Genomic DNA, 27,318 nt, shown 5'->3' with positions numbered 1-27,318 from the left:
GCAAAGTATGAACTATCATATATTGCTGGAAAGCCCAGGATGTCTACTTTCCAACGCCGTTGAGAGCGCGCCAATTGGGCTTCTGTAGCTCCAAAAAATCCACTTCGAGTATAGGGAGGTCAGAATCCAACAGCATCTGCAGTCCTTTTCAGTCTCTGAATCAGATTTTTGCTCAGGTCCCTTAATTTCAGCCAGAAAATACCTGAAATCACAGAAAAACACACAAACTCATAGTAAAGTCCAGAAAAGTGAATTTTAACTAAAAACTAATAAAAATATACTAAGAACTCAACTAAAACTACTAAAAACATACTAAAAATAATGCCAAAAAGCGTATAAATTATCCGCTCATCACTCACGTATTAATGAAATTGACAAATTGATAAATGATCGTGGGTTAATGCATTAAAATTGATAAAATAGATAAGAGAAATTGGGGCTGATGAGTTTAATCACTTATGAAATGACTAAAAGATTTTGATATTGATTAATTGTGTCCTGAATGGCTGGAATAGCAAGGTCTTAGTATTATCCCGCTTGCGTGGTAATTTAATTATTGTTTTGGCACCTGCACCGGGTAAAGACGGTGGTTCAATCCTGCTTGTTCCGTGGTTGCAGTGTGATGTGGGGGCGACGATACGTAACACCCACGTTCTCTTGGATGAAAGGTGAGACAGCACATTCCGTTGATGTGATACGGCACTCTCCATTGTTTGTCACGTTTATATCTCCAGGAAGAGGTGAGACAACACTCTCCGTTAATATAATAGTACCAAGAATTGTTTATTCCTCTTGGGGATGGGTAGCGAGAGATCGATCCAAGGTGTCAAGTGGATCTTGTGTCGAATTTGGCAATATAACTGACACGTGAACTCATGGTCAGTAGAACAGGCATGCATCATCTGCAACTATGTGACATTATTTGAGTGTGTAAATTATATTTGGTTTGCCTATATGATTATCTCTGTTTAACGGTTATTTGCCCTACTTGATTTAATTGCCTTTGATTGTGCTTGAATCTTTCACTTGTACTTGTTACTACTATTAAACAAATTACTACTCAATTATTGAATTTGAACCATTGTAATATTGAGAGGATGGTGACCCTTATTGAGAAGCTTTGAGAATTTGAGATCACTAATATAGCTGAGATTAGTCTGATTACCCTGTTGGAATTAGTGGAATCCTAGACATGAACCTTGTGTTGTTTGGAGTTTAGAATTGCCTAGCGGATTCATTTTTTTTACATAGTATCTATTTGGAATTGTTACCCTACTGAAAACCTTCAGATTCTCACCCTGTTGTGAAATTATTTAATTTTTCAGATACAGGACGTGACGCACCTCGCTGAACGTGCAGGATTTCTTCTGGAAAGCAAAGACTTTTTTGGAATTCTATTGTATACTTAGTGTATTTATATTCTCCACTTTTTAATATGTATTTGTATATCCCTCTTACAGTTTGAGTCCATAATGACTAGGATGGATATCTCGTATCCAAAAACTAGCAGTTCGCCCCGTCATATCTCCGGAGCCCAAATAACTCAATTTTCTACCATGACAAAGAAATATAAGCTTTACCTTGTAAAAAAGGACCTTTTGTGGGAATTTACTATAATTCTAATATTCCATTTCTTTTTTAAAGAATGGAATTTGTGCTCAAATCAGCAAAAGTATTATGGTTTTCGAAGTTTATCTATCGCATATAGGCTTATATAATAAGGACAAATGTTGGACTTATTGGATCTCTAGCTATTCATGGGAGAATTAGTCATTGGGGGTCTATAGAAAGTCCATTTTATGAAATTGATAAGAGATAAAAAAGAATACGAATGCTTTTTTTACCATCAAGTAAAGATTATGCAGAAATAGGCTGTATTTTGTGTACTTTTGGATTGTATTATACTTTCTAACCGGCCTTTTCTTCACAGGTCGAAACCAGTACTTACTTTTCTTTAACGTTTCGAGTGAGATGTGCTTGTCGTTTTTGTTATATCCTTCCTTCATAGGCTCCTGGTATATTAATATTTCTTTATATATCTTTTATTTTTAGGCATCATAATGCCTCACCACCTCTAATTTATGACTATTTCTTCATATATCTTTTACACAATAGTTCTTCATCAGGTTGGACTATGGTTTTTTCATGCATATACCAAGAAGTATATTTTCTCTTTTGGAAAGAACTCCGCTAGGGAGACAATGAGGAATTTAAACAATGTGAACAATGGGATGTAGATTTAGCCCAATACATGTAAAAAATAAAATACTCCATAAATTATCTAAATAAAAAAAGTTCACTTAGTTATTCTAAAAAAATAACCATCCCAAATTCTAATTTACCAAAGCATTTTACTCCAATAACCTCTTCTTTTCTAACTGGCTGTCACCCCACCTTCATCAGTAATCATCCCACTTCACTGTCACTACTTAGCTTGTCACATGCCACCGCCGGCGTCACTCACTCTTAGTAAAAATAACCATCCACTTAGGGATAAAAATAATGATCCGCTTACCTAATGAAATGAACATCCAACATATTTTAATTATATATAATTAAACTTAATCCAATTAAAATAACCATTCACATACGAATTAAAATAAACATCCGCATACTTACTAAAATAACCATCATAAATTGGACATTGAATTAATATTAAATTGTTAAAAAATATTAAATGCACAAGATCTCTCATATGGAGCCGATGCTTCAGGAACAATGGATAGGTAACATATATGATCAAGATTATTCAAGCTATTTGATAGCAACCGCCGCATGCCTTGCCATCGTTAAACAAAGCGGTATTTAGAGCCATCGTCTTTGTACCGTCGTCTATGTACAGATTCCCATAACCACATGCACCACTTACAACAAGAACTCACGAGTTAATGAATCTGAAAAAAAAAATATATGAAGTTGAATAATCTTGATTTTATATGTTACATACCATAATTTAGCGGGAGGCTGCGACGATGTCGGTATGGCCGGCGGGAAGTGCAGCGATGCGAGGTGAGGATCGGAGAAAATGACGACAAGTTTTGGACGTGTATTAAAGGTTATAGTGAGATTAGAAATAACCGTATATAATGTGAATGAGTTTAAATACTAATTCTAATTTTTTAAATTTTAAAATTTGAAATTAAATAATTAATTAATGATCTGATTTTTAATTTTAATTACCTTCTTTTTTTATTCATTTATTTATATTATTTAGTATTCTCATGGTCTCTCTATACTTTCTTTTTTGGAAATTCTTTTTGGAGTAAATGAGTTAATACTTCAATTCTAGTCTCCAAATTTTTAAAACCATGTCACTTCAACATTTTGGGTTTATGGCCACAATTTTTTTGGTCACGGTAAAAAATCGTGACCATAGACCCTCTATGGTCACGGTTTTAGGGTGACAAAAAAAAAGTTATGGTCACGGCTTTTTTTAAAAGGGTTACCATAGAGTACCTATGGTCACGGTTTCTTAAAAAATGGTGGCCTAAAAGGTCTATGGTCACGATTTTTCAAAAAAAGGTAACCAAAAAGGGTCTGTGGTCACATTTTTTCAAAAAAGGGTGACCTAAAAGGGGTCTATGGTCACGGTTTTAGGGAGTAACCTAAAGGGGTCTATGGTCACGGTTTTGGAGTGTGGCCTAAAAGGGTCTATGGTCACGATTTTTTACAGTGACCAAAAAGAGACTATGGTCACGATTTTTCAAAAAAGGGTGACCTAAAAGGGTCTATGGTCACGATTTTGGGGGTGACCTAAAAGGATCTATGGTCACGATTTTTTACAGTGACCAAAAAAGGTCTATGGTCACAGTTTTTTGAAAGAGTGACCTAAAAAGGTGTATGGTCATGGTTTTGGGGGGTGATATAAAGGGGTCTATGGTCACGGTTTAAGGGGTGACTTAAAGGGGTCTATGGTCATAATTTTTTATAGTGACCAAAAACAGTCTATGGTCACAGTTTTTCAAAAGGGTGACCAAAAAGGGTCTATGGTCACGGTTTTGGGGGGTGACTTAAAGGAATCTATAGTCACAATTTTGGGGGTGACCTAAAGGGATCTATAGTTACAATTTTAATCATTTGAGTTTTAATTAATTAAGATTTTTATGTATTTTTTATAATTTTAAATATTTTATCTTTTTAAAATTTAAAAATTTTAATAATTAAAAATTAATAATAATTTTATATAATTTACTTTAAATATTAAAATTTTAAATTAAAAAATAATTTAAAACTTAATAATATAAAAGATGATTTAATAACTTAATAACGGATGAAAAACTAACCCATCATTAATGATCACTTATAATGCCAAATTCATTTTAATTATAGTTTAAGTTTTAGCTATGGTACAGTATAAGATAATTGGAACAATATAAAAATTAATTTTGTACACTAAACAGCGCCGTCTCATTCACTAAGGTAACCCAGTAACCCTAATTTCATAGTTATTAAATCCGGCTCGATCCGGCCGGTTCGACCAAAAATCTGGTCATTCGGTCACCTGGCCAGGCCGAGTCACCAGTTGAACCATTCATGCAACAGACCCGGTCGAACCCGGTTCGACCCGACCGATTTTGTGCAAACCCAATGACCCGACCGGTTAATCCAACCCGGTACGGGTCATGTTTATTTTTTATGTATATTTTTCCCCTGAAATGACGTCGTTTCAGCCCCCACCCCCACTCCCTCTTTGAACCCTAAGCCTCGCATCTGAAACTGAATGAAAACCACCCCCCAAGCCAGCTTCGTGCCCTCGTCTCTCTGTCTCTGCTCTCTCGAGCTCGGCGTCGGCAGTGGGAAGCACCTCACCCTCACCTAGTCACTCTCTCAAACTCAGCGTTGGCAGTTCGTCACTCTCTCGGCATCAGTTCATCACTCCCTCGACTTCGTCGGTTCGTTAATCCCTTGGCGTCACTCTGGGTCTCTCACTTCGTCGCTCTCTCGGTCTGTCACCGGGAGTCCGTTACCTTGCGTTCGCTTCGTTGGAACCAGTAAAGCAGCATCTGCTCCTTCGGGTGGTGGTGGTGGTCGTCTTCTCAACTAGGTGAGCTCTAGTTTTCAACCTTGTTTTTTCTCTAGTTCAATGTTGATTTTGGTGAATTTGGTGGTTGTTGAATGTGGTTATTGCTGTTTCATTTAGTTTTTGGAGTTGTTGTTAGCTTGTTGCTGTTATTTCTCTGCTTTGATGCAAATTTTGGTGAACCTGAGCAAATTTTAGAGTTGTTGCTGTTCTTTCTGTTTGTTTGTTGAATGTTGATTTTTAGAGTTGTTGCTGTTGATTTCTCTGGATCGATGTTAATTTTGGTGAATCTGAGCAAATTTTAGAGTTGTTGCTATTCTTTCTGTTTATTGAATGTTGATTCTTAGAGTTGTTGTTGCTGTTCTTTCTGTTCTTTCTTTGGTTTGATGCAAATTTTAATTATCCAGCACTAACTTGTTTGGAAAATATTGAACAAACTAAGTGATTGCACTGAAGGAATATTTATCAGTTTAGAAGGGATTTTTTTGTGATGTTTAAAAGGAGATTGTACACATCATTTTCATTACTTGATTGTTTCATCATTTACAATTTTTATTACCTTAATGACTATAACCATAACCATTAATGATTCACACTTTCCTTTAATAGGAAGGTTTGTATGTTACTGATGTGAATTTCTTTTGGCAGGAAGGACTGCTTTAGTTGCACTGATTGCATTCATGACAACCAACCCAAATAATGATTTGGGCTCATTAGACTACAAGAAAGAAGAGAGGCGCACATTGGCAATTAAATTCCGTTATGCAGCTCTAAGGTTTGGGACTGCTGAGTGGCAAAAACTGATAGATGAGGTAGAACAATTCTTATTGTTTTTTCTCTAGTGCAGTGTTCTGTAATATTAGGCATATTTTGGAGATTAAGGAGAGACTTTACATCTATCACAAAGAGGTTAGTGATTATAAATTGTTGTACTGAGATTAATAACAATTGTTATTGGATTATTATTGCATCGTTATTGTAAGGTGATAATCTTAATGAAGCAAATCTGCAACAAGTTTTGGTGGATTTTGATGATTATTGGTATTTGGCAAGATGTCTTATACTCTTATTAACCCTTTACCACAACTAATTTTATTTTTGAATGTATAGGTGCGATGTCTTATACTCTTATTAAGCCTCTACCACATGTACATTGGTTGTTAGTGGTTACATATTGTGTGTAGTTAACTTATCTCATTCATAAGTTGTAAGCATGATTGAAATAATTTTTTTGGTGCTATAATTTCAATTGTTTTAAATAGAAATAATTTTTTTCAAGTACACATGATTGAAAAAGTAACTACTAAATCAACAACAAATTTTTTTCTGTTGATTTTTAGTCTTATATCATTTTTGGTCATATAAATTTCAGTTTTTGTAGAATTAATTTTATATTAAATAAAGAGAATAAGTGCAAAAAAAGCACATTAAACTAATAAGAGTTAACTTAATATGAGGAATTTAGTATAATAAGAGTTAACTTAATAAAAGTCAACTTCATCTATACGTTGACTTGTTTTGTTTATGTATTCCAATTACAGTAAAATAGGACTTTTTTTGTAGCAAATGGAGCTAGCTTTCTTTCACAATTGCTTCAGTGCCATATGTTCCTAATTTGCAATAAACAAGCTTTCCCTTCACAGGTTAGCTTAACTTCTCTACTTCCTTTTGATTTTTCTTTTTATTTTTATGTTGTCATGAAACTAAGGTTGGGTTTGGAATCATTTGTGTGTTATTATGAGTGGCTTTTGGCTTTCTTCTGCACTTTTTTGTGTTAAAGGGAATGAAAGAACCTTGTGCTTTGAATACTAACATGTGGATTAGTTATTCTAGTTTGGGTTTTATATTTGCTTTACCATTTTCGTCACTCCCACCATCCTTTAACTGTTGATATGGTAATTCATTTCAAACTCTCTTTGTTTTTCTTCTTTGTTTTCTTTTATATTAGATCTTATTCTTGTGATACTTCATCTAGAGTTTAAAATGTGTTGTGAATCTGCATCAGAATACAAGTCAAAAAAGAATACATAAGTATTATTACTTTATATATTATGACCATGAAAGAAAAGAAAGTTGTACTTGAGTTTACGGTTTAATAATGAATTTTGTGTTTTGAGTTTTTATTTTTTCAAATACTAATTTAGAGTAATTCTTAACTTAAAGGATATCTAAACTTTCAAAAGAATTATAAAATTTTACAAGAAAAATATTTTTAATTTTTAAATACTTGTCTAAACTTTCAAAAGTTTTTCATTTTTAGTATATATGTAATGTATATATGTATTGATGATATGTTTTTTTTTCCTAAGTTGAAGAAAAATAAATGTAAGTATTTATGTCTAATGTGACTTTGTTTTGCATGTTAATGAAGCAGGTGCTGAGCTTCCATATGGTAAAGTGGTTGAAATAAAAGTTTTCGAACGTTGAGAAGGAAGAATAGCAATACCAAAAACAATCTATCCTGGCAGAGTCTGAATTGTATTACTCTCACGTCTGTGAAACAATTCTGTTAATAGTTTCTACTTAGTGTTAGTGTGTATATCAATGTATAAAACTGAGATTGAGACAAGTATATTCACTCAACTATATTGATATGTTAGTTGGTTACTTTAATCACAACTTATCTTAATTGTTGATTATCATTTTTCATTTTTAGATTTATTTTGTAATTATCATCATTTTGGGATGTGATTATGCCTTAAAAAAAATTAAATCTCATAAAACAAAATAGGCTATGTGACCATAGATAAAGCTATGATCATGGTTTTAAGATGGGGTGACCATATACCGTGACCATAGATAAGGCTATGGTCACGGTTTTAAAGAGGGGTGACCATAGAGGCTATGACTATGGTAAAAACCGTGACCATAGATAAGGTTATGGTCACGGTTTTAAGGAGGGGTGACCATAGAGATTATGGTCATGGTGAAAATCGTGACCATAGATAAAGCTTTGGTTACGGTTTAAGGAGGGGTGACCATAGAGCTTTGGCCACGGTAAAAACCGTGACCAAAGATAAGGCTATGGTCTCGGTTTTAAAGAGGGGTGACCATAGAGGCTATGGTCACGGTGAAGGCTATGGTCACAGTTTTAAGGAGGGGTGACCATAAAGGCTATGGTCACGGTGAAAATCGTGACCATAGATAAGACTATGGTCACGGTTTTAAGGAGGGGTGACCATAGAGGTTATGGTCATGGTGAAAACCGTGACTATAGATAAAGTTATGATTACGGTTGAAGGAGGGGTAACTATAGAGTTATGGCCACGATGAAAACCGTCACCATAGATAAGGTTATGGTCACGGTTTTAAAAGGAGGTGACCATAGAGGCTATGGTCACGGTTTTCAGAAGATGTGACCAAAGAGGCAAAACCGTGACCATAACTTATCTATGATCACAGTTTTTACGCGTGACCATAGATTAACCTATGATCATGGTGAAAAAATGTGGCCTAAAATATCAGAATTTAAAAATTGTAATCGTGATCATAGTAACTATGATCATAAATAAAAAAAACTGTGACCATAATCTATGACAACAAAAGAATAAACCACAATAAAAAATTGTGACCATAAGTCCAAAATCGTAACTATAAATTTATGATCACCCTTTTTACTTATTGTCACCATAGACTTTTTTTAGTGCGTTTAATGCATGAACATATAATTTTTTCTTTTATAGCAGTCCTAGAAAAGGTAAAATCCAAGAAGCCATAAACCTGGCATTTATAATCTCTTGATGTAATTGATTTATCAATCTAATTTTTATCAATCATAATTATTGAATGATTCTATTTAAATAATAATATTGCAAAACATAAGTGTATGAAAAACATAACAATGAACAGTACAACAAATGATTCATATGATGTGTTAGTTAAAAGTTAACGCACACAACAAATTATGAAAGTGTAGTAACATAAAGTAGTAAAAGAGTAGAAGTGAACCAACCTAAATTAATATTGTCCACTAATGAGCTGTCAAATGAGTATAATTGTATAATAAAATCTCAATCTCCATCACAAAAACAAATGATCACTAATAGTCAATCATGGATAATAAATTAAAAAATTATTAAGATAACAAATCATAAAACAAATAAGTTTTTATAATGTTCAAATAAAAATATATAAAGGAACCCTATACAAAAGGAATAAAGTGATGGTAAATATTATGATACTTTTATCCTTGTGTCTAATTTACTAAAAAAACAAATAGATATTATTTAATAAATTTTAGTTATATTTTGTTTTTTTATAAAAAGTAAATTAGACAATTTAAACATTACATTAAACGCACCATAGAATTCACATAAAGTGAAAAGTTGATTCATTTAGAAGCAAATCAAATAGTTTTGATTACAAATTAATGCTTTATAAGAGGATTTGAGGCTAAGAAAAAATCTAACAAATACTTGTAATGAGTACGCAGGAACGAAACTTTAGTTTGACAATGAAAGGTCATGGTCTTTCCAATTTTTTAAAAAAAAAATTAGTAGTATTTTTGTAAATTAAAAAAATTAAGATAAGTTGATTTAATTATTTCACTCTCATATATGTTCATTAAAGGCCTATATTAGCTTCTTTAAACATATTAAATCTTATATTCTATAATAAAAAAATAAATAACAAAAAATTAAATATAGAAAGATTATGTACTTCTTTAAAGATAAGAATCATAAGATTCAATTGGAAAACACTCTCCTTCAAAAAAGAAAAGCATTTATTTAGTGGTACAATTAGTTACAATAAAATTATATATTTTTTATTTATCAATAATACTAGGGAATTAAGATGGTTTCAACAAAAAATCAGCCAAATACTTCTGGATGAATCCAAAATCTCTACGTAAATGGTGCTTATGCTAGGCATTCTTTTCTTTGTAAATTGGATGGTTCTGAATCTATTTTCTGATTTATCATATTTTAGGCACTTGAAGAGAGAATGAGGGTGAAGAGACGAAAGCTAATGGAATCAGTTTCCGTGGTTCATGTTATAATGATACTGAACGTATCTCCTCCTAATTTAAATGTGATGAAACATTTAATAACCAATATTTTAAATCATAAATAAATAAAACTAATTATTATATTTATAATTAATAAGTTGTTCCAATTTTGATTGATTTAGAGTTAATTCCATATATTTTGTCTTTATTTATTTAATTTAGTATTAGCGAATTATTTTATGCGAATAAATTTTTATACGAAAATATGAGAATGCATTTATAACTATTTTATTTGTAGTTATTTTTTAATTTTTATTAAAATATATCTAATAAATTAAAATAATTAGATTTCTTTAACCAAATAAAATTAAAAGTATTTTTGATAATTTAATGAATGTTTTAAAAATTTATACAAATATGAAAATAAAACTTCATAAGAATTATATCTTCTAAAAAAATAAAAAATAACTATTGTTTACAACTAATCCAAACTAACCTTATATTACGTTGTTGATAATTCTTAAAACAATTTAGAAATCTAAGATTTATTAGGAGGAATAAAGTTCTTTCTTAATAATTTTTTTAAGAAATCTTTTAATATAAAAAAAGTTAGAGTAATTACCCAAATCAATTTTTAAGGATTTTAAAAGCAGATATTTTAGTCTTCTAGAAAAATTAATACACAGATCAATCTCTAAGGTTTTACTCCGGCAGACAAATCAGTTCCCAATTTATTTTCCGGCAGAATAATTACCTAGATTAGTCCCCAAGAATTTTAAAAATGGACATTTTAGTCCCCAAAAAAAATTAATATACAGATCAATCCCAACATTTTTCTTCGTCAGACATAACAGTCCTCCATCCAAAATAATAATAATAATAATAATAATAATAATAATAATTATTATTATTATTATTATTATTATTATTATTATTGAGTGACTATATATATATATATATATATATATATATATATATATATATATATATATATATATATATACTTTTTATATTAGAAATACATACATAAAAATCTAATGAATAAATTTATTATTATTTTTATTCAAAAAAATATAAAATAAAATATGATATAGTATTATTGTGCAATTAATAATAATAATAATAATAATAATAATAATAATAATTTTGTTTTATTTTTTTGGATGGAGGACTGCTATATCTGATAGAGAAAAACGTTGGGGATTGATTTGTATATTAATTTTTTTTAGGGACTAAAATATCCGTCTTTAAAATTCTTGGGGACTGATTTGGATAATTATTCTGCCAGAAAATGAACTGGGGACTGATTTGTCTGCCCGAGTAAAATTTTGAAAATTTATCTGTGTATTAATTTTTTTTGGAAACTAAAATATCCGCTTTTAAAATCTTTAGGAACTGACTTTGGTAATTACTCAAAAAACTTACAGTGCTATATGAGAATTAGTTTCTAAATATAATATTAAAAAAATAAATTTTAGATTTTAGTATATAAATGAAATAATTTTTCTTATAACTATAAAAGAAGTTAAAAAATATTAAATCATTTAAAATTTAATATAAAATATTATATAAAAAATCATACCAAGAATAAACAAACTAATACAATGAAAGCAAATATCATGTCAAACATGATGAAATATATAGACAATTTTATTTTATTTTACACTATCTATTGATAGAATGATATATATGTTGACTGTTGTTATTGTAGAGAATCTAATTGGTAATTTTTACTTTTAAGGGTTAACTTGTCTGAAGATAAAATCTTTGAGATCAGTTTATTCGTTAAATTATAAAGGAATAAGTATGATTTTACTCTCTAAGGTGTAACTCAAAAATCGTATTCATCCTTAACTTTTTTTTTTTTTTGCATCTGAATTCGTCGTTAAGATCTGTTGTGGTTTTAAAATTCTCCGTCGGACATTTATACCTACCTCACCCTATCATCATCTCACTCCCTCTATGCTACATCTCCTCCTACTTCTTCTCTTCTCCTTTTCTGCACACACACACACACACACTCTCTCTCTCTCTCTTTCTCTCTCTAAAATTGTTGTGTTGTTGTTATTGTTGAAAGTGTTGAAATGGAAAAATAACCATGGTAAAAATGGTGGACAAAGATGCTAAAAGACACACATGAGCAGAGGCTGCTGTAGCGCGCAGGTGGCAGAGACACAGCAGTAATGCAGGAACAAAAGTAGCGATGTAGGAGAGGAGAGGTCACGAAAGGAGCAACAATGTCGACGACGGCGGAACTTTCTTCAATTACAAAGAAAGAGAAGGAAGGAGAGGTAAGTGATGGAACGATGTCAATTACAGAGAAGGAACGCTGTTAGCGACGGTGGACGAGGCCATTAATGCGAGCGAGGTGAGCGGCTAAGATAGCGCCAGTGACAGTCACCTTCCAAAGTCGTTGCAGCAGTACCAACGATAGTATTGGCAAAGCAATGGTAACACCCACAATTGAAGGCAACAACTCTCTCTTTGTTTGCATCCTTCCTCTCTCTCTTTCTGATGAACCAGCGATAGCAGTGACGACTTTTCTCATCATGGCACCTTCTTTCTTCTTCTCTTTTCAATTTCGCTTCTCTCTCTTACCATTTTTCTTCTTTGTTCTATTCTTTCCACTTTTGTTATTGTTGCCATTAGGGGTGTTTAAATCAAAACTGATCCAAATCAAAAATAAATTAAAACCGCACTAATTTGGATTTGATTAGATTCTATTTTTTGCAAACTGCTGGATCGAATCGGATTTTGGATTTACTTTTCATAACCGATCCAATCCAATCCAAACCGCACAATGTGTTATAATATTATTATTTTATTATTATATTTACAATTATACTTATAACATGTTCAATTTGTTATATATTTTTATATTATTCATGTATTATTATTATTATTTAATAAATATTTTATGTTCAAAATGTTATTTATTTATTTATTTTAACTAACCTATAATTTTATTTCTATTGTTATGTTATTGTTGGTTTTTTAAGATATTGTTGAGACTTGTTATATCATTGTTGATTATTTAAAATTTGATGTTGAAACTTGTTATATGTATTTAATTTTTTAATTTACAAAATCGCAAATCCAATCTAATCCAAACCGCTTGAAATTGAATCGGATCGGATCAGATTTTTTTTTCTAAATCATTCAATCTAAACCACACTGCAAGTAAAATTAGTATTTAGATCGGATAAATTTTTAACTTAGAATTTAGAACCTATCCAAACCACACCGCCAATATCCTTAGTTGCCATTATTATTTCTGTGAGAAGAGAGAAGAAAAGAAACAAATGATAATAGAAAAAGCCAGAATAAGGAATAGAAAAGGGATCATGGTGAGGATATTTTTATTATTTAAAAATTTATTATTTTTAAAAGGATAATTTTAATATTAAATAAAACGTTGATGACCATTTTAAATAAATAAAGAGTAAACACCCAACTCGATCTTTATAGTTGTAAAAACCAAACTAGATCGGCCGATTTGGCCAAAAAACTGATGAATCAGATTATCAACTGGTTCGGTTCGCCTTTTGGACCGTTTAAGGATAAAAATCGAGATGAACTGATAAGAACCGACAAAAATCGGTCAAATTCGGTAAGAACCAGAGAAAATCAATCCAATCAGTTCGGTTTGATAACTTGCCAATCGATAAGAACTAGAAAAAGTCGGTCAAATTTGGTAAGAAGCCCACCCATAATCCAATGCAACCTACGGTCTTCGGCGTGCCACTTGTCAACTTGTTAGGGTGTTCTATTTTGGAAAAGTCTAAAATGGTAGAGCCAAGGTTCGATCATAGGTCCTCTTGTTTACAATATCTCCTAATTACCACTCTACCACTGTATTTTCTAATATTATATATGACAAAGACTAATTATATAGTAAAATCTTGAATTAAATAATTTTATAAATATTTAATTTAATTTAAATTTTGTATTCTCTATTTTTTGAATTAATTATATTTTTAATTATTTACTGATAAACCCCATTTGTAGGGCTTATCTTGTGCTGAATCTAGAGTATTTCGTCAACCTTTTCTCACATTTACTCAATGAAATGGCATGATTTTGTGATTTTTCCCTAATTTGTGTTTAAGTGTGAAAACATGCTTTTAGACACTTAAATTGATAATTTTAATCTCCCTTTGATTCTACTAGATGCTTTGATGTATTTGTTAATGATTTCAGATTGAAAATGGCTAGAAATGGATCGAAGGAGTGAAGAGAAAGCATGCAAAGTAGAGAAATCATAAAAAGCCAAGGATTTGGGAAGCACCTATGGACGCACGCGCGCAGCATGCGTGCGCGTGGATCGCGCACTACCCCACGGATGCATGCGTGCACAAGACGTTCCCGCGTGGATCGTGCACTGCGCCAGGGACGCGTACGCGCGCTGTACGCGTACGCGTCGATGCCCACGCTGACACCCTTAATGAAATCGCACTCAGCGATTTCAGGGAGGCTTCTGGCCCAGTTTTTAAGCCCATCCTTGGCGAAAAAGCCTAAAAAGACCAAGGACTAAAGGGGAAAGGATCCATCCATCATTCATAGAATCATTCACAAAAATTAGTAGGTTTAGATGTAGTTTTCTAGAGAGAGAGGCTCTCTCCTCTCTCTAGGTTCTTAGGTTTCTAGGTTTATTTCTTCCCAATTCCAGGTTCAATGTTCCTTTAATTTAGTGCTCTTATACTTTTATTTATTCTAGTACTTTAGTTTATTCATTCCTCTTGTTGATTCTCTATTTGTCCAATTTAGTTTATGAATTCTCATGTTAGATTATGCTTTCTATTTAATGCAATTCGAGGTATTTCATATTTATTACTTCTTCTATTATTTGTTTCCATTGATATTTGCAATTGGTTGCTTAAATTTAATATTCTCTCGTTAATTTTCTATGTTTTCATTTTACGCCTACCAAGTGTTTGATGAAATGCTTGAGAGGGTTTTAGCTTAGACCTTTATGTTCTTAGCTTGGGACGGTAACTTAGGAACTCTTGAGTTACTAATGTCCAAGTAATTGATGATTGGAGCCATTAACTCTAGTTCTCACTAAGTAGATTAGTGGAGAGCTAGGACTTATGGAGTAGGATTGATATAGCTCACTTAACTTTTCTTTACTGAGTTAGATGATGATTTAATGGGATTGATCATTGCCAATTCTCATGTTGTGGTTAGTAATAAGGATAGAGAGCCTTGACCACTAAACCTTGCCAAGACCATTTTATCATTTGAATTTCTTCGCAATTCACTTTTCTTGTTCTTAATCCAAAATCCCAAAATACAAAACTCATAACCAATTATAAGAACACCTCCCTGCAATTTCTTGAGAGACGACCCGATGTTTAAATACTTCGGTTATCAAATTTATTAGGAGTTTGTTACTTGTGACAACCAAACTTTTGTATGAAAAGATTATTGTTGGTTTAGAAACTATACTTTCAATGAGAATATATTTGTGAATTCTAAACCACACAAAAGTCCGATCATCATTTGCCATTATTAATAGAAATATAAACTTTACTAAAAATTTATTAATTTACTTTATCTATTTCAATGTTAGTGTTGTGATTAAAGTTATCTGTTTTGATACTAGTATGAAAATTTACTGATATTATGGATTGTTATTTTTATTGTGTCAAATTAAGATACTACTGTAGTAGTATTAACTAATTTTATGTTTATCTTGAAATTAGTTGTCTTTAAAATTTGAGACTTGGTTGTTCTTAAAATACTGAAGATGTGTATTTCAAATTTGTTAAATTTTTAACTATTTTATATTTTTTATTTATGTAGGACCAGATTTACCAGTTTAACCAGTAATTTGTCGGTTGAACCAATAAATCAGTGAACCAGTAGTCTGACTGGTTTGATCACCGATTCGGTTCTTACAACTATGTCGTCCCTGTCTATTTTAAAATAGGACAAAGCAACCTTTGTCAATAAATTACACCTGATTCGGCTCTTGTCCCTGACAAAAGTGAGACAAGGCGGTCCCTCCATTATAACCCCTCACCAAAGTTGACGGAAAAGTCTTTTGTGGCATTCACAGGCGCTGATGTGGAGGGTTACTTAGAGTTATGTGCCACGTTGGCTTAGGGAGAATGGACAGGGGTCGATTTGTCCCCTTCCATTCTTCAAAAACGATATCGTTTCTGGTTCTCTACTGAAACAAAACCTAAATTGAGTGGATGATTGCACCCTAAGCCTCTTCCTACGTTCTGGTGTGTAAAATTGAAGACAAATCTTAGGACAAGATGAACTTACAAATTGGAGGTGATAATTTGAGTTGCAATATGAACTCAAGTGAGAGCATTGGGGTTTAGAGGAAGAAGAGGTAATTCTCCCCAAAGTGCTATTACGGGTCTCATGTTATTCTATTCATGTCTGGGACTGAAAACAATCCAGATAGATTATTCTTTCGTTGTCCTGATTTCAAGGTATGTTAGATTTAATAATGTGTTGATTCCAGATAGGTTTAATAACGTCCAGGTTTAGTTTTGTACTCACTGTTAGCTTTACAAACTTAATTCATATTGTAGATTGTGAAAGTTTATTGCTCATTCTTTGCGTGGCTAGATGATTATGTTGCTTCATTTAATGAGTATGCTAGAAAGACAATGTCAGAGCGGGTATTATTGCAAAAGCAGAATCCGTCTGAAGGACAGAATGATGCAATGGATGACAAAGTGAAAGAGCTAGAGGATAGGTTGATTGGATTAGAAAACTAATTAGAAAAGTGTAGATTAAAAATGAGTGAAAGTACATGTCTGGACTTTGGATGTAGTTTTTTTTGCATTTCTTGGTGGGGTTGTGATTACCTGCTTGTTCAGATTAACTTTGTTGAAAAATTGATGTCCTAACTTTAGTTGGTTGGGGTTGTTTGTAACTTGGGATGAAATCATGTATTTGAACATTGTTGAAGATAAATGAAAATGACTTCCTATTATCTTTTTTAATAGTTTATTCTATGAATTAAATGTGCAAAAAAATTTGTGCATGAAATATTTGTAAATGCAATCTGCTGGTTGTGCAGCAATCCATAAGTTCACCTATATCAAATAAAGCACAGAAGTTCATATATTATACTCATGCTGATATTGCACAAGCAATCCATAGGTTCATAGTTTAGACAGCATTGCATGGACAGCAACATGGCTCCAAATCAAAAGTCTAAAATATTTGTCTCTAAACCAAAAGATTTAAACATTTGTTCCTAAATCAAAAGACTTAAACATATTCTTGAAAAAGCTAAATAAGTAGCCAAAAAACTAAAATAAGTAGCTAAAATACCAAAAGAACAAAACACACTTCTTTAATTCCTATATCATTATCACAACTTTTTTGGAGGCTTGAGGCCTGAAGGCCTAAAGCCTGGTGTTGATACAAATTTCAGCAGCTTTGATATAGTTGTTGAACTTGCAGCAGCCATTGTCTCGGCAGATATTGTGCTCCCTGTGTTTCTTGGAGTTGTTGTACCAACTACTGGTCCAGTGCCTTGATTCTGTGAGTTACGAGGCCCAAGTTGTTGAGATGGTGAGAGCTGAGATTTGAACCATAAAATTTGTCCCGGAACTGGTATAGGCCGGGGGAGGGGTACATAACATGGAGATGTAGGCCGAACAATTTGTTGCTTTTCTGTAAATATTGTAGGATTGTTGTTGGAGTTATGCGTTTTAACCTGTTACAAGTAGTGAAAATTGACAAGACAGTGTGTCAACCTAATTGATTTGCATAGAGTATTAATTCTTAAATACCCAAAATAATGAATATACTACCTCTTCAACATGTGGTATAGATTGTGACAATAAAATTTCTTCACTCTGAGTTTGGGCTGCTGTTTCGGGTCTTGTAGACAACTTAGGTTAGAACCATAATTTCTAGCACAATTGTACTCATTCACCAGGGTTTTCACTTGATAACTATCTTCTGCACTGTTCCAAGAAGTCGAGATCAACCAAGGGCACTGCTCACTCGCACATGCTGCCCTAACCCTCTTCTTTTCATTCTTGAGATATACCACATCCTCCCCCCCCCCAAACACAAAATAGTCCTTCAAGGAATTCTTGAAACTCTTCATTGTAACAAATGTTTGTCCAACCTTAAATTCAATCTCTCCATACTCTGTCTCCTCATTGAATGCATCAAATGCAGTACTTCTTTTATCATCATCTAACACTGGACTGTTAAATGCCTCACTTTCATACTCATATGGCTTCTTATAATCAGAATCTAACTCAACTCCATTTTCATCATTTGTTGCTCCCACCAAATTTTTTCCTAAAGCATTTTCAAGCCCATTACCACCTCCTGTGTCAACCGCATCACCCCATCCAAAGTTACACTACCTCCTTCATTCTTTCCACCTCTAAGAACATGTGTCCTCCTCTTCTCACAATACTTCTTTGAAGTCCTTTTTTGGTTGTCTTAGGAAAAAGAGTTTGACCACTCTTACTTGGACCAGCATGATCATTTTTTTAATTTGGGCCAGTCTTATCTATAATTTTTGGGCCAGCCTTATCATCTTTCATCTCGACATTTGGGCCATGAGTAGCTCTTTTTCTTGCAGCACCCATCATTCTCTTCTTCAATCTCCCATTCTTTCTTTGTTCCCTATTGTCTTCACTATTATCTGCATCTTCATATCCAAGAGAAGGAAGCTTGTAAGATTCATCTTCAGTTGTTTTATATCCATCACCTGAAGATTATAAGTCATTCAGAATAACATTCTCAAATTGCTCCTCATTATCCACAACTTCAATACACTAATTGGATGATCAAAGTAGATGTGAATTTCATTAGTTTCTTTATTTCTACTCTTGTTATCCCTCATTTCATTTATCTCAACATCACCCTTCATTACATGCAAACCAGACTCAAAGTTAGGGACCATGCTATCAAACCAATACATGGTCTTGTAAATTGTATAATCAAGCTTCCTCAGTAAAGCTTCCAAATCGAAGTTTACCAAATCAATATCAAGAGGTGGCCATTTCTTCACTTTTTCATTACCATAATCCATTTCACTTTGTAAATTTTTCTTGAAATTTTCTCCTGATAAAAAATAGGAACTACTTCAAACTTATCCATTTACAAATATGTACATCTAATCAAATTTTACTTCAACACACTAATTATCCACTTATGACAATGATCTAAACCAATCACAAGCAACATTATTTAGGTAACAAATTAATTAGCCAGCTTTAGAACACCATTCAAGAAAAAAAAAAGGAAAAAAACACATTCACTAAACACTCCAACATCAACATGAAATTGGAAAAAAAAAAGTGAATACTGCTAAACTTTGAAACCATAAAATCTTAAACCAACTTGAATTGTGATAACAGCTATCTCCACTCAACGTCGCCAATAACACCGTTAATTGTGCAGTTACAGTTGTCGTTTGGGACTGTCAGCAGTCTTGTTAGCAACACACTCAACACAACTGCCAGATATTCTATGAAACGTTTTTTGTTTTGGGTGAAAAAAAGGACAAAGATTGGTATTGCTGTAAATAAGGATTAGGATTTGGGAGTTACACATGACCTTATTAGATTTTATTTCAATAAAGAATCAGAAACAGCGTCGTTTTTGAAGACTGGAAGGAGACCAATCAACCTTTATCTATTCTCTCTAAATTAAAGTAGCACTTAACTTTGAGTAACCCTTTATATCAGCACTAACAAATATTATATAAGATTTTTTCATCAATTTTAGTGAAGAATTATAATGAAAGGACCGCCTTATTTTACTTTTATAGAAACAAAGATTGAATCAGGTGTAAATTATGCAATTACCTTATTGTATTTTAAAATAGACAACAACCGAAATAGATATTTACTCTAAAATAAAATATTAGAGACGATTTCGATTTTAAGGTAAATCCATATCGTCTTAACCCAATTACAAATGAGAGTGTAATCTTACCGCATCAAAATGCAGCACGTCACCTCTGATAATCGGAATCAGATTCCGATACAGATGCCATGCTAAGCTTGCTTCCATTCATTCCTCCCTCCAATTCCAATCCAATCTCCCTTTCCGTCTCTCTTTTCTGCAAATTCATTCCTCCCATTTCCTTCTCAAAACGCCGCCTTTTTCTTGATCCAACACCCTAAACCAAATCCCTAACTCCTTCATTCATTTGTGCACACCAAGTTTGGCGCTTTTTATCTTGTGATGTCGGTTTCTCACCTCCTTGTATTCTTTTTCGCCTATTTTCCAGGTCTATTTCTTAGCTATGAAATTCTGCCTTTTTATCTATCTATGTAATTTGGAATACGAAAAAGTTTTAAACTTAAATACTGGGGTTGCGCAGGATTGGTCTTTTCTGCGGTTGTGACGCTGAGTTCCATTGAGATATTCACAACGCATGAGTGGCTGAAATTCACCCCAACTGTGTATTTCAAATGCAACGGAGAGAACAAGACTGTGTTGCCTGATGTCAAGAAAAAGAATGTCATCTATGTCTTCAGGGGTGAAGAGTCTTGGCAGGTTCCTCACGCCAAACCGTTTCTGTGTTGTTTGTGACTTGTGACATTTAAATTTCAAGTACTATTGTTATGGCCATGTTTGGAAGTTTTTGAATCCATGCCTATCATGATCAAGGAACTATTACTCTATCACTATTACTATTCAGTTCTCCAAGCTTGAACTCTGAATAGTTTGCTTAGTAAAAGCAAGCTTTGTGTGTGTTTGGATTACCTCTTTCTATATTAATTTTTACTCAGAAGTGTGTTTAGTATGATGTGATTTATGGATGGAAACTTATAAGTTTGACAAAATGCATAGTGTTTTGATCATGTAGACTAAATTTCGTTTACTTCTAAAATTACTAAAATATTGAAATGGATCAACTTTGATTTTCTGAAACATTCATGAAACATCTTTTCAATATGATTCCGGTTCACTATAAAAACAACACATGGTTTCTTTGACTCCAACCTTGGTTTGGAATCCAGAGAATGGTGTGAAAATGTTAATGTTAATGTGAAATGTTGCCAAACAACAACCACCAACTGGATTTGGTTTGTCAACATGGTTAGAATGCAAATCCAAACACATCATTGGCGTTGTTGTTGAAAGCCTTGATTTTGAAGCTACTACTGAATCTCTCATTGTGCTTTGCAGCCATTGACTAATTTTTCGAGCAAAAAATGCAAGCGATGCGGACTGTATGAGGAAGACAAAATTCTTGCAGATGATGTGTTTGATGAGTGGGAGCTTTGTCCTTCCGATTTCACTGCTCCTCTTGGCAAATATGAGTATATCAGTGATAAAGAGTTTAATGCTAGCCTTTTGTGCCCGGATTGCTTACCTTTGTCTGGCGGTGAGTGTCTTGCTCTTAAAATTCCTTTTACTGCAATCATACTATTTTTGCCTTCTAGATAACATAGTTGAAAATATATTTATGCTACTATTGAAATTGTGTGGTTGCACTGGTGATGCATTTTGATATCAATGGATTTATGTTGAAAAAAGGCAAATATTAATCATCTATTGTACCTCATGTTCTGAGATTCTCAGCATAGATTTCCTGGAAGCTTAAATTAATCATATCTGTATAGCACATGACATAATTTAAGAGACAGTATATATAATCGTATCTATCATAATCTTCAAGCTTCTGTATGACCTAGTCAATCTATTGGAACTACTGGACTTGCTCAAATTTGATTTCTCATTTCTTCCACTTGCTTGTATTTTTGATATTGTTCAAATTATTTTCCCTTATGTATGCACCTATTCATACAAATTTCTGCAACTTAACATGTTACTGAAAAACCAATTGTGGTCCTTTGGCTAGTTTCTACTGCCTCTCCACCTGTTGCGAATGATGAAAATTTGCGAAAAGAAAAGCCTGCGAGACAAAGGAAGAATGTAGCAGTTATTGTAGTAGTAAGTGTTTTGGGATCGGCCATACTGATTGTCGCAGCAGTGGGTGCATTTAAGTTCTGGCAAAAGAGGAAGAGGGAGCAAGATCAAGCTCGGTTCTTGAAATTATTTGAAGAAGGAGATGACATTGAGGATGAGCTCCACCTCGATCATATCATATGATATCGAGCAAAATCTCTCCTGTACAGTAGGTTTTTCCTCTCACAATTTTGTTTATGAAGATAAGATGACAAGAGGTTTTACGGTTTCAACTGGAAAACATTATGTTATTGTTCATATTCTCCTGTACATAATTAATACCATAGGGCTTCTTAGCTACTACATTATCAAGTAAAGCTACGTTTTTTTTTTAATTTATTCTTCCAATTTCGAGTTTCGAGACACGTTTGCTTACACCATGCGTCAAACGGCTTGATTTTCCACAGTCGTGCTTCTACGTACACTGCACTGAACCTCCAATCAGTCAATCACCGTGCCAACATGGTACCTCGTTGCCTTAGTGAGATTTGGACTACTTAGCAAATTCTCCTAGGGAAGTTATATGATAAATTAATGCGGTGGGCTTTGAAATTTAAACTTGGATGTTATGGCGCTGTATGCCTAAACAATAACCACATTTTCAGCACCCTAAAGATGTAGTCAATAACATGTGGACATGATGAAATCTGCTACACAACTTTAATAGAGATCATATCTCTGTCAGTCTTGCACAATGGTCCATTCCTCCGCTTATTCTTTTTTCAATGGTATAGGAGAAAAGAAATCATTGCCTCCGATTCATTGTTTAGTTGCAGTGTTCTCCAGACCTACCGATTTATGTTGTTTAATTTTCTTAAAAAGAATTATAAATCGGACGGTTCGATTTATGTTTCTAAAATTTAAAAAAAAATTATTAAAACCAAATTTTCTAATTTTTGTTTTTAAAAATAAAAAAATTTTGAAAGTACAAATTAAATCCTCTAATTTATAACTTATTTTTCCTTCCTAAACAAATCAAACCGCCTAATTTGATTAATTAATATTAATTAAAAGAATAACTCCATATCACATAAAACACCCAAACTTCCATCGGCAGCGTATTACACACATTTAATCAATAAAAAAAAAATTTAGCCCCATTCCTCATCCCTCACTTTTGGTATCCGGTGTCTAATCAAGGGATGTATGAGGATGCAACGCACTTAAATATACTTGCTGCATCTTATCAATTCCAAATAATAAAATGTTTGCCGTACCAGCCTTGATTAGCCCTGTTTCGTGCTCGTTCCATATTTCCGGTGTAAAACGCTTACAACCATCTGATTTTTAACTAATTGCAATTGAGGGCTCTATGTGTGATCATGACGAACATGGTTTTTTTTACTTTCTCATATAATACCAACTTGATCTATCAACTACATTACAAAAGGAAAATATTGCACATAATAGCAAGCCACATTATGCAACCATGAATAATCTGGGAAACAGCACGCATAAAGATGTTCTAAATACAAATATATAAATTTAAAACATTACAAGTTTCTTCAGGGAGGAGTATATAATAATTATCGTAAATGTCACAGTTCACGACAGAGTGCAGATGAAAATAAAAGCATACAAATTCTAGGGCAGAGTCTGTTATCTTCTCAGAAGTGACATTTTAAGGGGACTCACTGCCTCTTGGTAGATTACGCTGGTTGTCTTCTTCGTCATCAATGGGGCTTCTGTCATCATCTCTGGGACTAGGACTGCGGCTGCGACCATTAGCCTTTGGGCTGTCATCCCCTGCTGGACTAGCGGGGCTTCTGCTCTTTCCTCTGGGGCCATCACTGTAATCAGATCCATCTTGCTGTGTAACCATCCTCTCATTGCCAGGAGATGCATCACCTCTCTTCTGTGGACTCCCTTCATCAGGTGATGGACTATGCTTCCTTGCCTTCGAGGGCTGAGGGCTACCTTTGGGTTCAGGGCTTCTAGAGCGTGGGCTCTCTGATCTATCACGAACTGGGCTTCGATCCCCCCTAACTGGGGATCTTGATCGACTGGAGAAGATTAGAAAGAGGGCAAGCATATCAGCTTAAGAGAGTTGAATTGATAGTAAGAAATATACCTCTCACAACAATAGATAACTACATCTACGGAACACACGGAGGCAACATTGCAACAGAACCAAACATAAAGCAATTAGGGACTATATAAGATTCCTACCTGTAACTGCGTTCTGGGGTGTAACTCCTGTCCCTGCTTCTGCCACGACGAGGAGAGCGTGACCTGACTGGGGAACGTGACCTGACCGGAGAGCGGGAATAACTACGCCCACGTCTACTGCACAAACAAGTCAATACCACAGCATCAGTTTAACACTGAGATTCCATTGGAAATCAACCACAATTTTTAGGCAAATGAGAAATTCAGTGTAAGCTTCAAAATTATAAGAGACCTCAGCTTTTTGGGACTGTTCTTGCAGTTTTTTTCTATATGACCCCTCTCACCACAACGATAACACTTGTTCTTCCAGTCTCCAGCTTTGCAATCTCGGGCCCAATGGCCATCAATACCACAGTTAAAGCAACGCCCAGTTCCAGGAGGAGGACCACGACCCAAATATTCACGGGAACCACGAGGAACCTGATTAATTAGAAAATGGGGGGAAATTAAAATAAAATTAACGTGCAACTAAAAGCTGACAAAATCGGCTCACAAGCCAAAATGCAATAGCTATAGTATCAGAAAACCAGGATCCAATATCAATTGGCTACATTGTAATAAGAATTTATGTGACAGTTGGTAGTTAATAGAGCAATGAATACCAACTACACTTGAAGAGTGTCATTTAAAACTGTATTTCATACAGATGCTATAAGATATAGGTTGGTTGAATGAAAGCTAAGGGAGCCAAAAGAATAAAGCCAACATTTCAACAACAAAATAATAGATACGTTCTTCAATGATTAGTCAGTGGATCAATCCTATAATGAGAGAATAGGACTAGTCAGAGGTGATATATAGAAAAAGTAACTGGAAAAAGAAGAAATTGGGAATTCTACAAGTGAAAACTGAGGGTCTACACCAAATTACATTATAATATTAGAAAATGACTCTGTAAAATAGGCAAATAAGATTTTAATAACACTATAGGTCAGCAAATATATTAAGATTAAGTAATCCAACATTCCAGAGCAAATATCATCTTGAAGCTAATTAAAAATGTAATAGAATTGAGAATATACACACAGAATAATTTCATAGGGAGATAACTCATACCCCTTTCGCAAATTCCACAATAATACGACTTCCATCAACATCACGGCCATCCAAGTTGTATCTTGCATCATCAGCATCTCTAGGATCGCTGAATTCCTGCACAAAGATGTGGGAACAAGCAAGGAAAGTAACAAAGAAGGCTTACCATCACATAGAAGTGAATATCCTCCAATAAAATGCTAGAAGTAACCTTTGAGGCTTGAGCCAAGTCATGAGGAGAAAACAAACAAAGTTTACAAAATAAAGTAATTGAGACAAAGAAAGGGCAGCAACTTACAACAAAGGCGTAATCATGCTTCATATCCACATCTCGAACTCTGCGGAAATGGTTTCCAGAAACAGTAAGGCCATCATTACTTAACTACTGCAAGAGTATGATACTTCGCCCCTCAAAAGACGAACTAAACACCAGTTTGTGATTCTTGCCATTTCCATTAAAACACGCAATAACATTACAGAAAGAATCGCCACAGTCAACACTCGGCAGGAATTTCCACCAATTCCACCAAGGCCACCCTCCCACCACAGACCTCCAGGTTTAGGCAAAACCCCAGAAACCTTCAACAAGATCATTCAAGTTAAAACATGACACCTAGGGGATAATGGTTCCCACGTATAAGATGACGAATAACCAACATAAATCTAAACACAACAAATCCCGGGGAACACCTGCATGACATCCCTAACTTTCAGCAAAACACAGGGACGACGCTCACACACTCACTAAGCCCTCTTGCCAATTCACAAAGATAGATGAACCAAGACATGCCCATCAGTTTTCCACACATAAATTGACACAAATTAATCGCGTAGGCAATAAAATGGGGTAAAAACCAGAAAAGGTCCCATCCACTCTCACAGAGAAAAGGGACCCATACAAACACTGCCATTCAACACAAGGAGATGACAGTACAATCAAACATGGGAGACATATGGCAACAAACAAATCAGAGCAGATCTGCCTGCAAATTACTGCTTAACAATAGAATACAACAAATTCCTTAAAACGCTTCGTTTTGTTGATTAGTTATAGGGATGATAGGGGGACTAATTACCTTCCATATCGGCTGAAAACTCGCTCCAGATCACGGGAACGCGTCCTTGAAGCCAATCGACCAACATAGAGGCGTGTGTTGCCGTATTTATCTTCATAGCGAGGCATTGTTGATTCGTTATAGCTGTGAAAAACAAAACTGAAACTGCAACATCAATTGAGGAAGAGACCCCCTTCCCAATTTCAAAAAAGAAAGCAATCTATCCAAAATCTAAAAAACAAATCTTTTTAAGATCGGAATGATCCATTAATTCCGAAAATACAAATACAAACACAAATCTGCTTCGTTCCGGTAATGGATGACCGGAAACCCTATCAGGTCCAATTCAACTTCAACACCAAATTCGATGAATTCTTAATTGTAACGATAAAATTGATCATAATAACATCAAAGAGCGCACGTAAATTGATGAAGCGAAGCAAGATTTGCAGAATAGCGAGTTAAAGAACACAAAAACCGGAAATCGAAAGGCAAGCCAAGAGGGAGAGAGTTACCTCCGAAGAAGAAGAAAAAACCTAACCCTCTCAAAGTGGATCGGCTCCACCCCTTGTCTAACTATTTATACAAAAATCTGTACCTATTTTTATCTTTTTTTCGCGATCTTATCAGATTTTAAAATAAAATTAAAAACGGCGGAGTTGGGCCAGTAATTTCTTTAAGAATTTAGATAGATTAGATGGATTCGGCCCTGAATATTTAGAATCAACCAGCTGATGTCTGAAAGCCCATTAAAAAATAATTCTTAAATTTTGTCAAACATTTTGTTCGTAATATATTTTATATACTTTATAATTTTTACAGTGTACGTACAAAATTAACTATCAAATCAATTATTGATATAAAATATATATTAAAATACAAAATATATAATAAAAATAAATCAAACAACACATATTTATACATAAATACATGTAGCTGATTTTTAGAATACATATAGTATTTTTATATATTTTAATAACTAAATTGGTCTTTAAGAATGTGTTCTGGCCCAACTCAATAAGAGACAGAGGTGCATCTAACGGACTCAAGACCTGACGGGCACCCGACTCGCTTAAGCCAAGCTGTCTCTTGCGTGACGCAATTCCATAATAAAGGTCTGGATAGCTGGCGGAAGTTTCTTGACAAATGGGCCTAAGCAAAAGGGC

General features: G+C 33.8%; 2 protein-coding genes and 1 long non-coding RNA gene across 7 annotated transcripts; 2 read left to right on the top strand and 1 right to left on the bottom strand.

Moving 5' to 3' along the window:
- Positions 1–4,679: 4,679 nt before the first annotated feature.
- LOC130933342 (uncharacterized) lies at positions 4,680–7,612 on the top strand. Its single transcript, XR_009067678.1, has 3 exons — positions 4,680–5,044; positions 5,669–6,663; positions 7,395–7,612. It is a non-coding gene; the product is annotated as an uncharacterized LOC130933342 (long non-coding RNA).
- A 12,264-nt stretch (positions 7,613–19,876) lies between these two features.
- LOC130933137 (uncharacterized) lies at positions 19,877–22,196 on the top strand. The gene is made up of 4 exons (XM_057862669.1): positions 19,877–20,205; positions 20,299–20,474; positions 21,111–21,309; positions 21,787–22,196. The coding sequence occupies exons 1-4, from the start codon at positions 20,160–20,162 to the stop codon at positions 22,035–22,037; spliced, it is 672 nt and encodes a 223-aa protein (XP_057718652.1). The 5' UTR covers positions 19,877–20,159; the 3' UTR covers positions 22,038–22,196.
- Positions 22,197–23,354: 1,158 nt separating this feature from the next.
- On the bottom strand, positions 23,355–26,747 carry LOC130935270 (serine/arginine-rich splicing factor RS2Z32-like). Of its 5 annotated transcripts, none has more exons than XM_057864951.1 (7): positions 26,668–26,747; positions 26,174–26,311; positions 25,396–25,435; positions 25,119–25,214; positions 24,295–24,482; positions 24,063–24,179; positions 23,355–23,896 (listed from the first exon to the last, which is right to left on the bottom strand). In XM_057864951.1, exons 2-7 carry the CDS (start codon positions 26,278–26,280, stop codon positions 23,515–23,517), a joined length of 930 nt encoding a protein of 309 aa, XP_057720934.1. In that variant the 5' UTR covers positions 26,281–26,311; positions 26,668–26,747; the 3' UTR covers positions 23,355–23,514. The 5 variants fall into 5 exon arrangements, with proteins under 5 accessions (XP_057720934.1, XP_057720936.1, XP_057720937.1 ...); XM_057864953.1 differs by having other exon boundaries at positions 24,063–24,176; XM_057864954.1 differs by having other exon boundaries at positions 25,396–25,676; positions 26,668–26,745.
- Positions 26,748–27,318: the final 571 nt, after the last annotated feature.

This window comes from Arachis stenosperma, chromosome 6, assembly GCF_014773155.1.
Source record: "Arachis stenosperma cultivar V10309 chromosome 6, arast.V10309.gnm1.PFL2, whole genome shotgun sequence".
Taxonomy (NCBI): Eukaryota; Viridiplantae; Streptophyta; class Magnoliopsida; order Fabales; family Fabaceae; genus Arachis; species Arachis stenosperma.
Note: the sequence above shows the minus strand (reverse complement) of the source record. Positions and strands in the feature narration are given on the sequence as shown.